This window comes from Pseudophryne corroboree, chromosome 9 (genome assembly GCF_028390025.1).
Source record: "Pseudophryne corroboree isolate aPseCor3 chromosome 9, aPseCor3.hap2, whole genome shotgun sequence".
NCBI classification, from domain to species: Eukaryota; Metazoa; Chordata; class Amphibia; order Anura; family Myobatrachidae; genus Pseudophryne; species Pseudophryne corroboree.
The window spans coordinates 411,340,768-411,353,896 of NC_086452.1; the positions used below are offsets into that span (position 1 = coordinate 411,340,768).

The window sequence follows — 13,129 nt, forward strand, 5'->3', positions numbered from 1 at the left end:
TGTGCTGCTGTCAGTGAGGCGGGATGTGCTGCTGTCAGTGAGGCAAGGTTGCGCTGCTGTCAGTGAGGCGGGGATGTGCTGCTGACAGTGAGGCAGGGATGTGCTGCTGTCAGTGAGGTAGGGATGTGCTGCTGTCAGTGAGGTAGGGATGTGCTGCTGTCAGTGAGGTAGGGATGTGCTGCTGTCAGTGAGGTGGGGATGTAATGCTGTCAGTGAGGCAGTGAGGAGGGGATGTGCTGCTGTCAGTGAGGCAGTGAGGCAGGGATGTGCTGCTGTTAGTGAGGCAAAGTTGTGCTGCTGTCAGTGAGGCCAGGGATTGTGCTGCTGTCAGTGAGGTGGGGATGTGCTACTGTCAGTGAGGCGGGGAGGCGCTGCTGTCAGTGAGGCGGGGAGGCGCTGCTTTCAGTGAGGCCAGGGATTGCGCTGCTGTCAGTGAGGCAGGGATGCACTGCTGTCAGTGAGGTAGGGATGTGCTGCTGTTAGTGAGGCAGGGGTGTGCTGCTGTCAGTGAGGCGGGGATGCGCTGCTGTCAGTGAGGCAGGTTGTGCTGCTGTCAGTGAGGCGGGCTGTGCTGCTGTCAGTGAGGCAAGGTTGCGCTGCTGTCAGTGAGGCGGGGACGTGCTGCTTTCAGTGAGACAGTGAGGCAGGAATATGCTGCTGTCAGTGAGGCGGGGATGTGCTGCTGTCAGTGAGGTAGGGATGTGCTGCTGTCAGTGAGGCGGGGATGCACTGCTGTCAGTGAGGCGGGGATGCACTACTGTCAGTGAGGCGGGGATGCGCTGCTGTGAGGCTGTACTAAAAGGATAATGCAGCCAAAAATCTGAAAACTGACATTTTTTTCGGAATTTGGACACATTTCCCATATGTACCAAGCTCCCAGAGTTTGGACTCGGTGGGGAATGCCATCGTAGCTGGCATTAACTTCAGCTCCAGGCCCATGTGGACCTTAATCTGGCACTGCTGCTCCCATAAGCATTTCATTCCATAGGTGCACATAATCTATAGAGCATGCCTAGTCCTTGCCCTTATACAGTGAAACTGGGGAATGAAGGGCCCACTGGAAAATGCCATTGTAGGGGCCCATGCTTAGGGGTGTGGTTATCCCCCAGAGGGGGGTGGGGCCAGCCACCACAGAGGCTTGGCAAACCATTAGAGATTGCATGGTCTGGCCCTTTTGATAAATATATATATATATATATATATAGTAAATACTATTAGTCTATAAATGTTAAAGTGTGCAGTCTGGAACCTGATACCTAGAGGAGGGGGTAGGCCCTCGTGCAGTGGGGCCCATCAGGGGTTTCCCCTGCACCCCATGTGCCACCCTTTGCTCTCGTCCCTCCATACTTTACTCTGATTGCTCTGCATTGTCTTGCATGTACTGTATTCTTACCTGGTATGGAACATGGGAGTCATCTCTTATGCTCCTCAGAGGGGAAGTGCAGCACTGGCCTGTGACATCAAGTCCCAGCACCAGACTCCCAGCCATTAACCAACATAGAGGACCAGCAACCTGCAGCTTTACAGATAAGAGGCCAGTTCTGTCCCTCCTTGTCAGTGCCCTGAGTTTTCCTCTCAGTAAGCAGGGCCCTCATACCTTGGGGTACATGTATTAAGCCTTGGAGTGTGATAAAGTGGAGAGAGATAAAGTGCCAACCAATCAGCTTCTAACTACCGTTTTACAGCCAGTGTTTGAAAAATGACAGTTAGGATCTGATTTGTTGGTACTTGGGGTTCATGTATGAACTCTTGGATAAACATAAAGTGGATGAAGAAAAAGTACCAGTCAATCAGCTCCTAACTGCCAAATTACAGGCTGTGTTTGAAAAATGACAGGGCCTGGTTAACGGGTACTTTATCTCTCTCCACTTTATCTCACTCCATGGTTTAAAACACCCCCCTCTTGTACTGCAAATGATGTTACTCTACTGTTGCCAGTGTATATTCTCCTACTGTACAGCTCCTGGAATATGTTGTGTGCATGCGTGAACCCCAGTTCCGCGCACTAGCACTGCTGAGTCATACTCAGCAGTGCTAAGTTTCACTGCTACAGAAGTAGCTCTGATAGGGGAATACATATAATATCCTGGCAGACGGGATGCCGGCTGTCACTACACTGACAGTGGCATACCGTCTGCCGGAATCCCGGCAGTGAGGCAGCAAGTCCCCTCGCTGGATCGCTGCGCTTGCCACGCTTCGTTACCGGTGGCTTGCTTCGCTCACCACAGGTTCTATTCCCACTCAGTTGGTGGCGTGGACTCACCGACCGAGTGGAAATACCCCGCATTCGTCAGAATTACAGCCGGCGGCATTTCACCGGCTGTCGGGATTCCGGCGTCGGTCTCCTGAACGCCGAGATCCCGACAGACAGTATATTGGTATATTGATTCCATCCCCTGATGGGAATCACATGACCAGCTCATCTTGGGATCAGCCCATCTCTGCACCGGAGCTATGTTGAATTGCTCCGGCCTTGTAGTTTCCACTGCAGCTACTTGCAGTGAGTTGGAACGCAAATGGTACTGCAGAGCTTAATAAATTGGCCCCTAAATGTTATGACTCAGTAATAGCTCCAAAATATAAGGCATGTACCACTCAAAAAAGACTCTACTCTTTTCCGGGGAGCGCTGTGGATGACTTGGGGGGGAAGGGGGGGTGAGGTGCCCCTGCAGCTACAGCTGCCACACATCCTGCGCAGATGGTAGTTACACCACTGTCCCTGAGTGCCTGGCCTTAGTAAGCCACTGTTGTGAGTTTGCCCGGACACCATATACTAGCAGTATTTCTCTAGAATCCATTAATCCAATCCAGGTTGCTCATCTCCTGGCTTAATATACATATTTACTTATCATTGGCTCTTCCCAGATATTTCCACATCATAATATTATTTCCAAAATAATTACAAGAACATCAAATCCCACATGGGGAAAAAAGTTCATCTTTAATACACCACCCAGTATATGTCTCCTCCTCTCTGAATGTATTTCTGAATCTATACAAAAGGAAATGTATTTCAGTTCTTGCATTAACTATGAACCTGGCGTAGAGTACAGCTAAGCTTCCAAACACAGAAGAGGTTTCCTGCAGCAAGTAAAAGTATCACACAGATCCCCAGCCTTACAGTTGGCTTTACACAGTAATCTCCAATGTTATGACAATTCTTGCCAACCCTCGGGAAAGGGAATCTGAGGCTGCTTTCTTGCATGGGCAAACATCTCACTTTCTCTGCATTGATTTCACCTCTTGATTTACTGTACTCCATGGAAAGGACAGGCAGCTGGAAGTGTCTCCACAGAAGCTTTTGGATACCTTGTCCGGTTTAGCATGCAACAACCTCTGTTTTATTTCCAGAGCACAGCGTTGGATTATAAATTCCTTTGTAAATGTGTATGGTGATATTCGCTCCGGTAAGTTAAAAATGAATGAATTGCACAGGACTATGCTTTGCTTGTTCATTTGTTAATACTTTTAATTTTACTTTATTTGCACTTTGTACATATTTTAAGATTTTAATGTTTTGTTGTTTTTTTTACATTGGATAATTTCATCACGCAATTTAAAATCACAGAATGTTCCATCTGGATAAAATGTATCCAATGCCTTCTGTAAATAAATAATTCTATTTATGAAAATAAAAAATACAGAATAGGATTGATTCTCTTACTGGGCTTGCTATGCAGATTTGATGCGTCCGATCTAATTAATGGGCTCCTAATGAATTAATTGGCCGTTTTTGAAAGCCGCTGGGGCACATACTAAAATATTGAACCAAGTTAAGTAGAATTTCTTCAGACTGTAGGGATTCCCCGATGACTTTACACTGAGATTGCTTTGAAGCTTTGTCTAAATATATTCTAATTCTTTAATCCCCCCTAACAAAAGGAGAATAAAATCCTTGTACATTGTATAACATTCTTGTGCATTTGTTATGCCTTACATGAAGATTTCATTTATCTATCTATCTATCTATCTATCTATCTATCTATCTATCTATCTATCTATCTATCTATCTGTATTTGTGTTTCCCAGGTTTATTATGTATTTATTATTTCACTCCTTTGTTTACACTATTTTTAAATTCGTGTTGAGTAAACAAAATCACGCAGTCATCTATTTGTAATCGTTCCCACACCTCAGTTTGTTTCAGACTGCATTAGGTGGATATATTATTGGTCTGGCTGGTAACAAAGTTTGTTGCACTGGAATATATATCCTTACACAGTTCTACAAGCTATCTTTTTATTTCAACAGAAAACCTCTGTACAGCAACAGCCTTCATTATCACATCATAATCACTGACGATATTTGTATAAGGGCATATTATATATAAGAGGATGTTGTACGGTTGAGTGGCCGTTTAATTCTGCAAAAGGCAAATCTTGAATAGTGTTATTTTTCCTAAATACACCCAGTCGTTCTTCATTCTTCCAGTGCACGGGGCTGAACACCCCAAACATCTGTCTTCAGATGTGCTCACTGTGCAATAAACCATAGACCAGGGACTATGCTCACTGGGTGGAATTAGTGGTGTGTGTTCTGCTGTCGGAATCGACTGGCAGTATGTAACAGGAATCGACTGCCAGTATGTAACAGTGTTGTACAGTTATCTGTGTGTACAGCCTGGATGTGTGCTGAGACTGTCATTATTTCTGGGAGACAGGTTTAATATTTGATCCAATTCTGCAATTGATCATTGTATTGTTTTAATCAGTCTTTTATATATTAGGCTTATTTCTTAAGCTGGGTACACACTGGCCGATATGTCGGGCGTTCAAGTTAACAGCCGATATACTGTATCGTGATCCTGTCGGAGGGTGAGTACCCCCCATATGTCTGTGAATGACATAGTTCACAGACATATCGTATCAGCTGTGCATATCGTATCAGCTGATGACCGATATATTTACAGATATATCGGGCCATCTGGCTGTGTGTTCGGGCCGTCCATCAAGTGTCTGTAACACTGGCTGCAGGGGGCTGATGTCGTAGTTGGGTGGGCAAATTCAAATACCCGCCCAGCTGGGGATCCTGACCGACACGTCAAGTGTCCCATTGGTAAGTGTGTACACTTACCTCGATCGAACGGTCGGCATGATGATGGGTCTGCCGACATGTCGGTCAGGTGTGTACCCAGCCTCAAGCCCCGTACACACTGGTCGACATTCCCCTAATGGGCGGCTATAGCTGAACGCTACATTGTTCAGCGGTATAGCGCATACACACTGAACGATACTGTTCAGTGACGTCATCCACCGCATTCCTCAAACATGCAGCTCAACAATGTAGACAAAGTTGAGCTGCATGTTCAATAGACTATGAATGCACATGAACGACCCGCGGGTGCACACATTGTTCATCTTCAGGCATACACACTGGACGATATGAATGATAGGTCTTTCACATAAGATCGTTATCGTTCATATCATCCAGTGTTATCGCCCAGTGTGTACGGGTCCTTATGCCCCCTACACACACGGTGATGCGCCGCTGAGGTGGCAGGAAACCCGGCGGCGGAGGGGAGGTGATGGGGGGAGTGAAGTTTCTTCACTCCCTCTGTCACCCGGCTCCATAGCAGTGCATGCTGATGTGGACGATATTGTCCATATTGGCCTGCAGGCATAAGCGACCCGGCACCAACGATGAACGAGCGCGGGGCCGCTCATCGTTCATCGTTGGTGCCCACACACTAAACGATATGAACGAGTTCTCGTTCATTAATGAATGAGAACGTTCATATCATTCAGTGTTATCGCCTAATGTGTAGGGCCCATTAGAAATGTTGTGTTTGTTTGTTTGTTTGTTTGTTTGTTTGTTTGTTTGTTTAGGGGGTAAAGTAAACATTTTTGAATTTTTTTAGTACCTGATAAAAACTAGCTGGGGGAAAAAACATATCAAGATCAAAATTTAATCTAATCTATTATTTATAACAGCTGGAAATCTAGGCATTTGTTTTGTCTTTTTTCTCAACCTTTCTAAAATGTTTAAGTGCCCAGTGTAACACTGAATATTTATACTGTGAAAGCTGAACACCTTATTCATAATTGATAACAGTACAGGAGTGTTGTTTAGTCACTCAGGGATAAATGGCCGGAGTATTACTAAATAGTCTTCAGCATCTGCTGCTAGTCTGACATAGGGCGGGATGTACTAAAGCAAAAATGCGGTAAAACACCCGAAAACGGGGGTTTTACCGCATTTTCATATTTACTAACACCCTACCGTCGCGTTTTCGGCGTCCAGGGTATCGCCATCTCTGGATGGCGATACCCTATAGAAGCCTATGGGCTTCTTTTCGCCGACCGCCGCAACCCGCCGACACCGTCGACACCGCCGCAGACGCTGACCCCCCTCCCCCCCAGCTTACCTTCCTCCATGATGCCCCGGACCCGGAAGGTAATCTCCTCCTCCCCCTAGCAACGCAGCCGGACGTCCTTCCGGCTGCAGGGGGGAGGAGGAGGCGCCGGGGGCAGCCTGCTGCTGCTTCCCTGCATCTATCCTGTGTGGGGACCCCATGGAGGTGACAGAGACCCCCCGCAGACCACCTAACAGGTATCGCGGGGGGCCTCCGTCACCGCATCGCGATGTTGATTGCATATGTTAGTACATACGCGATCAACATCGCTGCGGTAACCGGCGAGGTGCGGCGATGTATGTTAATACATCCCGCCCATACTGTACATTCATTCATGTAATGAGCTGAGCTGGCCTTGCAATTATCCAGAAACTGTGACTGCTGTTAATCAACCTAAAGGATGTTTGTTTGTGGTCTGTACACAGACGATATAAATTGCTCACATACAGTAAGATATCTGCAATGCAAGAGGAGAGAACCAGACTTTGGTATCAATTCAAAGTGCATTACTGTAGATACAGTATAATTATTTTTCTACATAGTCAATTAAAGCACAATGTTTTTACGACAGGGACTGTGCATGTGACAATCACATGATATTTTAAGTGTGTACACTAGGAACTCCCAACCCTGATCCCCAAGGTATACTAACAGCGCAGGTTTTAAGGATAACCATACTTGAGTGCAGGTGACTTAGGGGGTCATTCCAAGTTGATCGCACGTAGCAACTTTTTGCTGCTCGTGCGATCAACTAGCCGCCGCCTATGGGGGAGTGTATTTTAGCATAGCAGGGCTATGCTAAAAAAGTTTCAAGTAAAGCAAGATCAGGACTGCAGTTACTCACCCAGTGCAACAGATCCAGCGATGAAGGTCCCGGTCCTGATTTCAGACATCCGCCCTCCAATCGCCTCGACACACCTGTGTTGGACTCACCACGCCTGGAAAACGGTGAGTATCCACCCCAGAACGCCTCCCGCCTGCCCGTCTTCTTGCGATCGCCGCTGCGATCACATTTCTCGCTGGCGACGTCATTGCCTGGTGACGATCGTCACCAGGCAACGACGCGCTTGCGCAATGCGTCCACCATGCATGCGCATTTCTGACCCGTTTGCTGCATGCGAAGGGGTCGGAATGACCCCCTTAATTAGTACTTCAGTTAGTTTGATTTAACCATCTGTGCTCAATAATGGATATCGATAAAAACCTGGACTGTTAGTGTGGCTTGAAGACCGACGTTGGGAAACACTGGTCTACACTGTAGTGTGGAATGGTTCAGAATGTTGATATTCAAAATGTCAACATATTCAGTCAGAGTGTTGACATGTTCATAATATCAACATGCAACATACAGACATTATGCATGCCTACATTATCAACATGTCAGTGCTAGTGTTGGGTTGCGGTTAGGGTAAAATATTACTGTCAACATTCTTACTGTTGACATGCATTATTAATGTCAACATGTTGAACATGTTGAAATTATGTCAGCGTCAACACTGTGAATGTCAACATGTTATATGGGGACATAGAGACCATATCGACATTCTCGTGTTGCTGGATTCAAGGTGACATTTGGATGATGAAGAGGAGGGCATGAACTTCAACACTGGAGACAAGGAAGAAGGTGAGCAGTCACCTGGGAAAGTGAGGAGGGAGGATTACAAGGAGGAGGCACCTGAAGGAAGAGCTGTCATGGCAAAGTAACTCAATAGTGATGGTAAAATGGGAGGCAAAGTCAAGAGCACTGGGGGGATGGAAGGAGGAGGAGAGTATGGTTGGAGGAGGAGAGTATGGTTGGAGGAGAAGAGTATGGTTGGGGGATGGAAGACAATGAAGATTGATTATATTGTGGACAGTTATATGGTGATCACTAGGATGCACTGTGCATTGTATAGAGTTCTCTAAGATGCTCTCTAGATTGTATATCAGTCACTAAGATGCTATCTGTATTGGATATCTTTCACTAGGATGCTGTCTGTATTGTATGGTGTTGACAAGAATGCAGACTATGTTGTATGGCGGTGACTGTGATGCTCTTTGTATTATATGGTGGTAACTATAATGCTTGCTATACATAGTGTTCACTAGGATGCTCTTTGTTGTATATCAATCACTGGTATGCTCTCTGTAATGTATGACATTCATTAGGATGCACTCTATATTGTATGCCAATCACTGAGATGCTCCCAGTATTGTTTGACAGTCACTGGAATAGTTTCTGTATTGTATGATGATCACTGGAATACTCTGTCTATTACATGGCAGTGCCAGGGTCGCTGTGAATCTTAGAGGTGATGATGTGCTACTATTCTGCATGCTACTATCAGATTGCAACAAGGGCCACTGAAAGTTACAGGATATAACACCAACTTAAACATTGGTGGTGGTGGTGGTGGTGGTGGTGGTGGTGGTAGTGGGGGAAGATCTACAAGTATTTGAGTGTATGACAGCCATATCCTTTAATGAAGCCTTGTAAATTAGAGAGGGCCATTGTACTTCTAGCAACACTTTAATATGATCTCGCTGCTTTGTCTATATCTAAGGGGTGCTATATCAATAGTTTTTATTACATATTAAAAATATAGGGGGGGGGTTGTTACAGAAAAGAGAAAATTTACAAATATCATGCAAATCAGTAAGCATAGTATAGAGAATAAATGTTAAGGCATAATAGACAGTATCATAAACTGGTACACCAGAACATGAATGAAAAACTCTCAGTCTGATGACCCTAATCTAACGGAGTTGTGTCTCCAGTCAGAAAATCCACACCCTCACCTTCGGTTACATATTAGTGCTATCTACACCATAACTATAGTGGTGAAGAGACAGACGAAGAATATGGAACGCCAACAGTTTCCATCATTAAGGCAAACTGAACCTTATGAAAAACCTTACAAATGGAAAGTGGGGTAGGGTTCTTCCAAAATTATTGCTATAGTCTTTTTTGTTGCAATTAGAATGTGTCCCAATACAGGTTGAGTATCCCATATCCAAAATGCTTGCGACCAGAAGTATTTTGGATATCGGATTTTTCCGTAGTTTGGAATAATTGCATACCATACTGAGATATCATGGCGATAGGAGCCAAGTCTAAGCACAGAATGTATTTATGTTTCATATACACCTTATACACACAGCCTGAAGGTCATTTTAGCCAATATTTTTAGCAACTTTGTGAATTAAACAATGTTTGTGTACATACACACAATTCATTTATGTTTCATATACAAACAACAAAAAAGCAATTTATTGGTATAATACATATTAAAAATGGCCACCTCATGCATCATCGATTCCTGGAGATCCACTACCCCCCCGACACCAAGCAATGTTCTTGTAAATAAAATGATGTACCATATTTGTAAAATATTAAATGTATTTTATTAGAAATACACCAAATTTTGAAAAAGTGCAGAACAGTTTGGTAGGAACTTTTTTTAAAAATTTGTATTCTACTTCTTAAAGCTAGATTTAGCATTTGAACACCCAGACTTTAATATGTCTGGCTTTGAACAAACAAATGCATGGAAGGCTTTTATCTATTTTTACCCAGGTCTAAAGGTTTACCTTCCATCATCTGAACTCTCCAATCAGGAACCCTGGCAGTAAGTGCCCAAAAAATTTTTTTTTGGGGTGAAATTATCACCATCGGTTCCAAAGGGAGCAGAGAGGGACAAACCCAGACGGCCTTGTGAGGGTATATGTATGTTTTTATTGTATGAGAATTTTTTTATTAAAAACTTCACTTTTTTACCATTGTGGACGTATGGTATTATAAAAACTGAGTGCTCGAGACTGGAAAGAAGTGGTTCCTCCCCATTATCCGCCCAGCGAATGCTGACTGCAAAAGAAACCTTTCAAGGAACATAGGGATATACCCAAAGGTGAGCATCATAATAAGGGAGAGGGTGCCTTCAGATTGTGGTGGATATGGTGTGATATATGATGATCTTAAAGAAACCTTTCAGAACATATAGGGCCCATATATGAGGTGAGCATCTTACTAAGAGGGGCTATAGAAAAGGAGGATCAGTGGAAAATTTTGTGAAAAGATACCTTTATGTGTGTACCATCATTCGAAAGGAGGTCAGTTTGGAGGTGCGAACTGCACGGAGAGCAGAGAACATCGGATATTTAAAGTGTATCTTGTAAAGAAATTCTCTGTCTTTAGGATTAGAAGCGCTTGTGTGCTACTCCAATCTCTGTAACAAATGCATGGAAGGGTCAGCAGGGCACATTTTGCTAAGACAGTCTAGCAGGAACACTAGTTTTACCTACTATAGTGCCACCAGCCCAGCTGCCATAGCTAGTGTTGGTTTTGGCAATTTCAGGGATCCCCTCAGATTTTGCAGATGTCAGCCTAGCCTGAAGCAGTACAGTGAGATAAAGTGGGTGTGCTCCATTTTTTTTTTAAGCGGAGGCAAACGTTTATTAAGAGGCAAACAGTCACGCACATACTTCCCATACCTCTCCTGTCCTGACTCCTGCTGCTGGATCCACCCTGGCCATGGCCGCCGCCGCACCGACACCGTTCCCATGACCCCACCGTCCCCTGCGTCTGTGTCCGCACAATGACGTCCACGAAGTTTGGCTCGCAGCTACGCAGACCTCCTCTTCTGGACGGCCGGGTGGGGTCACGTGGGGGCGGGACACTGGGATCTCCTCTCCTGTGCTGTTATCGTCCGGCCGCACAATGTACAATGACGTGTGGGAGGGGGCGGGGCGGGTCCCCGTATTCCGGGAGAATCTCTGAATCCGGGAGAAAGCACAAGCCTCCTGGGTGGGGGTGGTTGGGGGCTGCAAGCTAATCATCTCATCAGGGCCGGTGCACCCTAGGCAAAGCTCCAGCCGCCACCAATACCCACTTCCCAGCCCTTCAGATAAAAGTGTGACATATAAATTCCACAGCCTATGGTGCAAGTTTAAAAAATGACTTAGTGGTACTGTGCAATCTCTCTGCACATGTTACTCCTGCCCCACCTGCAGTGCAACATAGTTTTGCCCAATTGCTAACTTTTTTGGGTTTGTTAACAAACCTGAATAACCCCTACAGTTTGTTAATAACAACAGGAGGCAGTACACTGTATTGAGGACTCATCACTGTTTTTTCCTCCTGCTTTATCAGATGAATTACTTCACAGATATACCTCTCCTTCCTTCCTACCCCTGCTGTCAATCACCAATGGAATACTTGTATCACTATGGACTGTTGTGAGCTACACAAACATGCATATATGATGGTAGGGGAAGACAGTGAGCGCTGGGGGCTCTCTGAGAACAAGGGGCCTACGCTTGGCTGCAGCTTTCTAAAGAATTTCACTTCATAGAACATTACTAATATTTTTTTTTCTTCCGTCAGATCATCAGTAGTATGCATTCAATGACAGAAGAGACTCATGTAGAGTAATGCCAGAAATCTGCAGTGTCAGGGAAGCCTACATACTGCATGAGTTAAAATGATCTGTAAATGCAGAGAATGAAATACATCAATTGTCCATTAACGTTAATGCACCAGGTGTCACTTTATGGACTGGAGATTAAACAGAGTTGAAAAGTGTCTCATGTATTTTTAATAATTCTAAAATGTTTGACTGTGCAGGGAGGGCTAGGAACTGGATGGATATTGCAGAATGGTCTAGGACCTACAGTACTAGGAAGTTCAGTGTAGATATATGTTCCCTTCGTGATCAGGAAGTGACAGCACGAGAGGGCAGTAGATAACTTCCGCCCTTACAGCACCTAAAAGTTTTATCCTTCCTCCGTTCGTCAGAGGATATTTCGTTTTATCTCTGCACCACTGTCCCCTCGCGTACTCGATTCGCTTGCCTCACTTTGGGCTCGGTGTCTCGCTCCGCTTTGCTCGCCACAGGTTACTGTTCCAAATATTTTATGACATGGACCCAGAGGCTTATGGGAAAGGTCCTTTTCACGAAGGGTAACTAGACGCTACCGTAGAATCAGTGAATCTGACTTAAGATTTTAGATGAACATTGTCTTTCGCAATGGATAAAACAACTTTGCAGCACACTGTTTGGTTCCTCAGTGTTTTGTTCATATGTTTGTAAATCCAGTCATCAGGACACAGAGACATGTGAGTTCACTGCTGTGCTGTTTATTTCATCACCAACTCCAGACACTGCACACTGGACCACCCACTTCCCAGCATCCCCCTGGTCCTAGGGACCATCACTAAAGATTCAGGGCGGCTTACACATGTTAGTAAGGGAGTGTCTACAAATATTAAGCATTCTAATACACTAACATCACACTCAGTACCTGAAAGATGGGACTCTTCAGACTGGTCTCTTTCGTCAGTGCTGAATGAGTGAAAAAGGAAGTGACATCAGCAGATATTATACCATTGATCCATATGAAACTGCATAGTTTTACTTTGTTTGCTCATCCATAGTGGTTAATTTGTCACAGGATGCATTAAATCCTGTTAAAGTGAGTTGTCTGTATGTTTTAGCGTATAACTAGCTATCACAAATCGTATAATTGATAGGGATGAGCGGGTTCGGTTCCTCGGAATCCGAACCCGCCCGAACTTCATGTTTTTTTACACGGGGCCGAGCGACTCGGATCTTCCCGCCTTGCTCGGTTAACCCGAGCGCGCCCGAACGTCATCATCCCGCTGTCGGATTCTCGCGAGGCTCGGATTCTATCGCGAGACTCGGATTCTATATAAGGAGCCGCGCGTCGCCGCCATTTTCACACGTGCATTGAGATTCATAGGGAGAGGACGTGGCTGGCGTCCTCTCCGTTTATAGAGAA

The 13,129-nt window shown here is 45.0% G+C and overlaps 1 protein-coding gene across 2 annotated transcripts in view; it reads left to right on the top strand.

Annotated features, from left to right (window-relative positions):
- The window catches only part of SYNPR (synaptoporin), a 467,369-nt gene that overhangs the window by 240,642 nt on the left and 213,598 nt on the right, over positions 1 to 13,129 (top strand). The window contains exon 1 of one of the 2 annotated variants that reach the window (XM_063940904.1): positions 3,040 to 3,407. The exons of the other annotated variant lie outside the window; for it this stretch is intronic. Coding sequence (XP_063796974.1) covers positions 3,384 to 3,407 — 24 coding nt within the window. The 5' untranslated portion in view covers positions 3,040 to 3,383. Of the gene's footprint in view, positions 1 to 3,039; positions 3,408 to 13,129 lie in introns of those variants that run through there. 2 annotated transcript variants of the gene reach the window in all.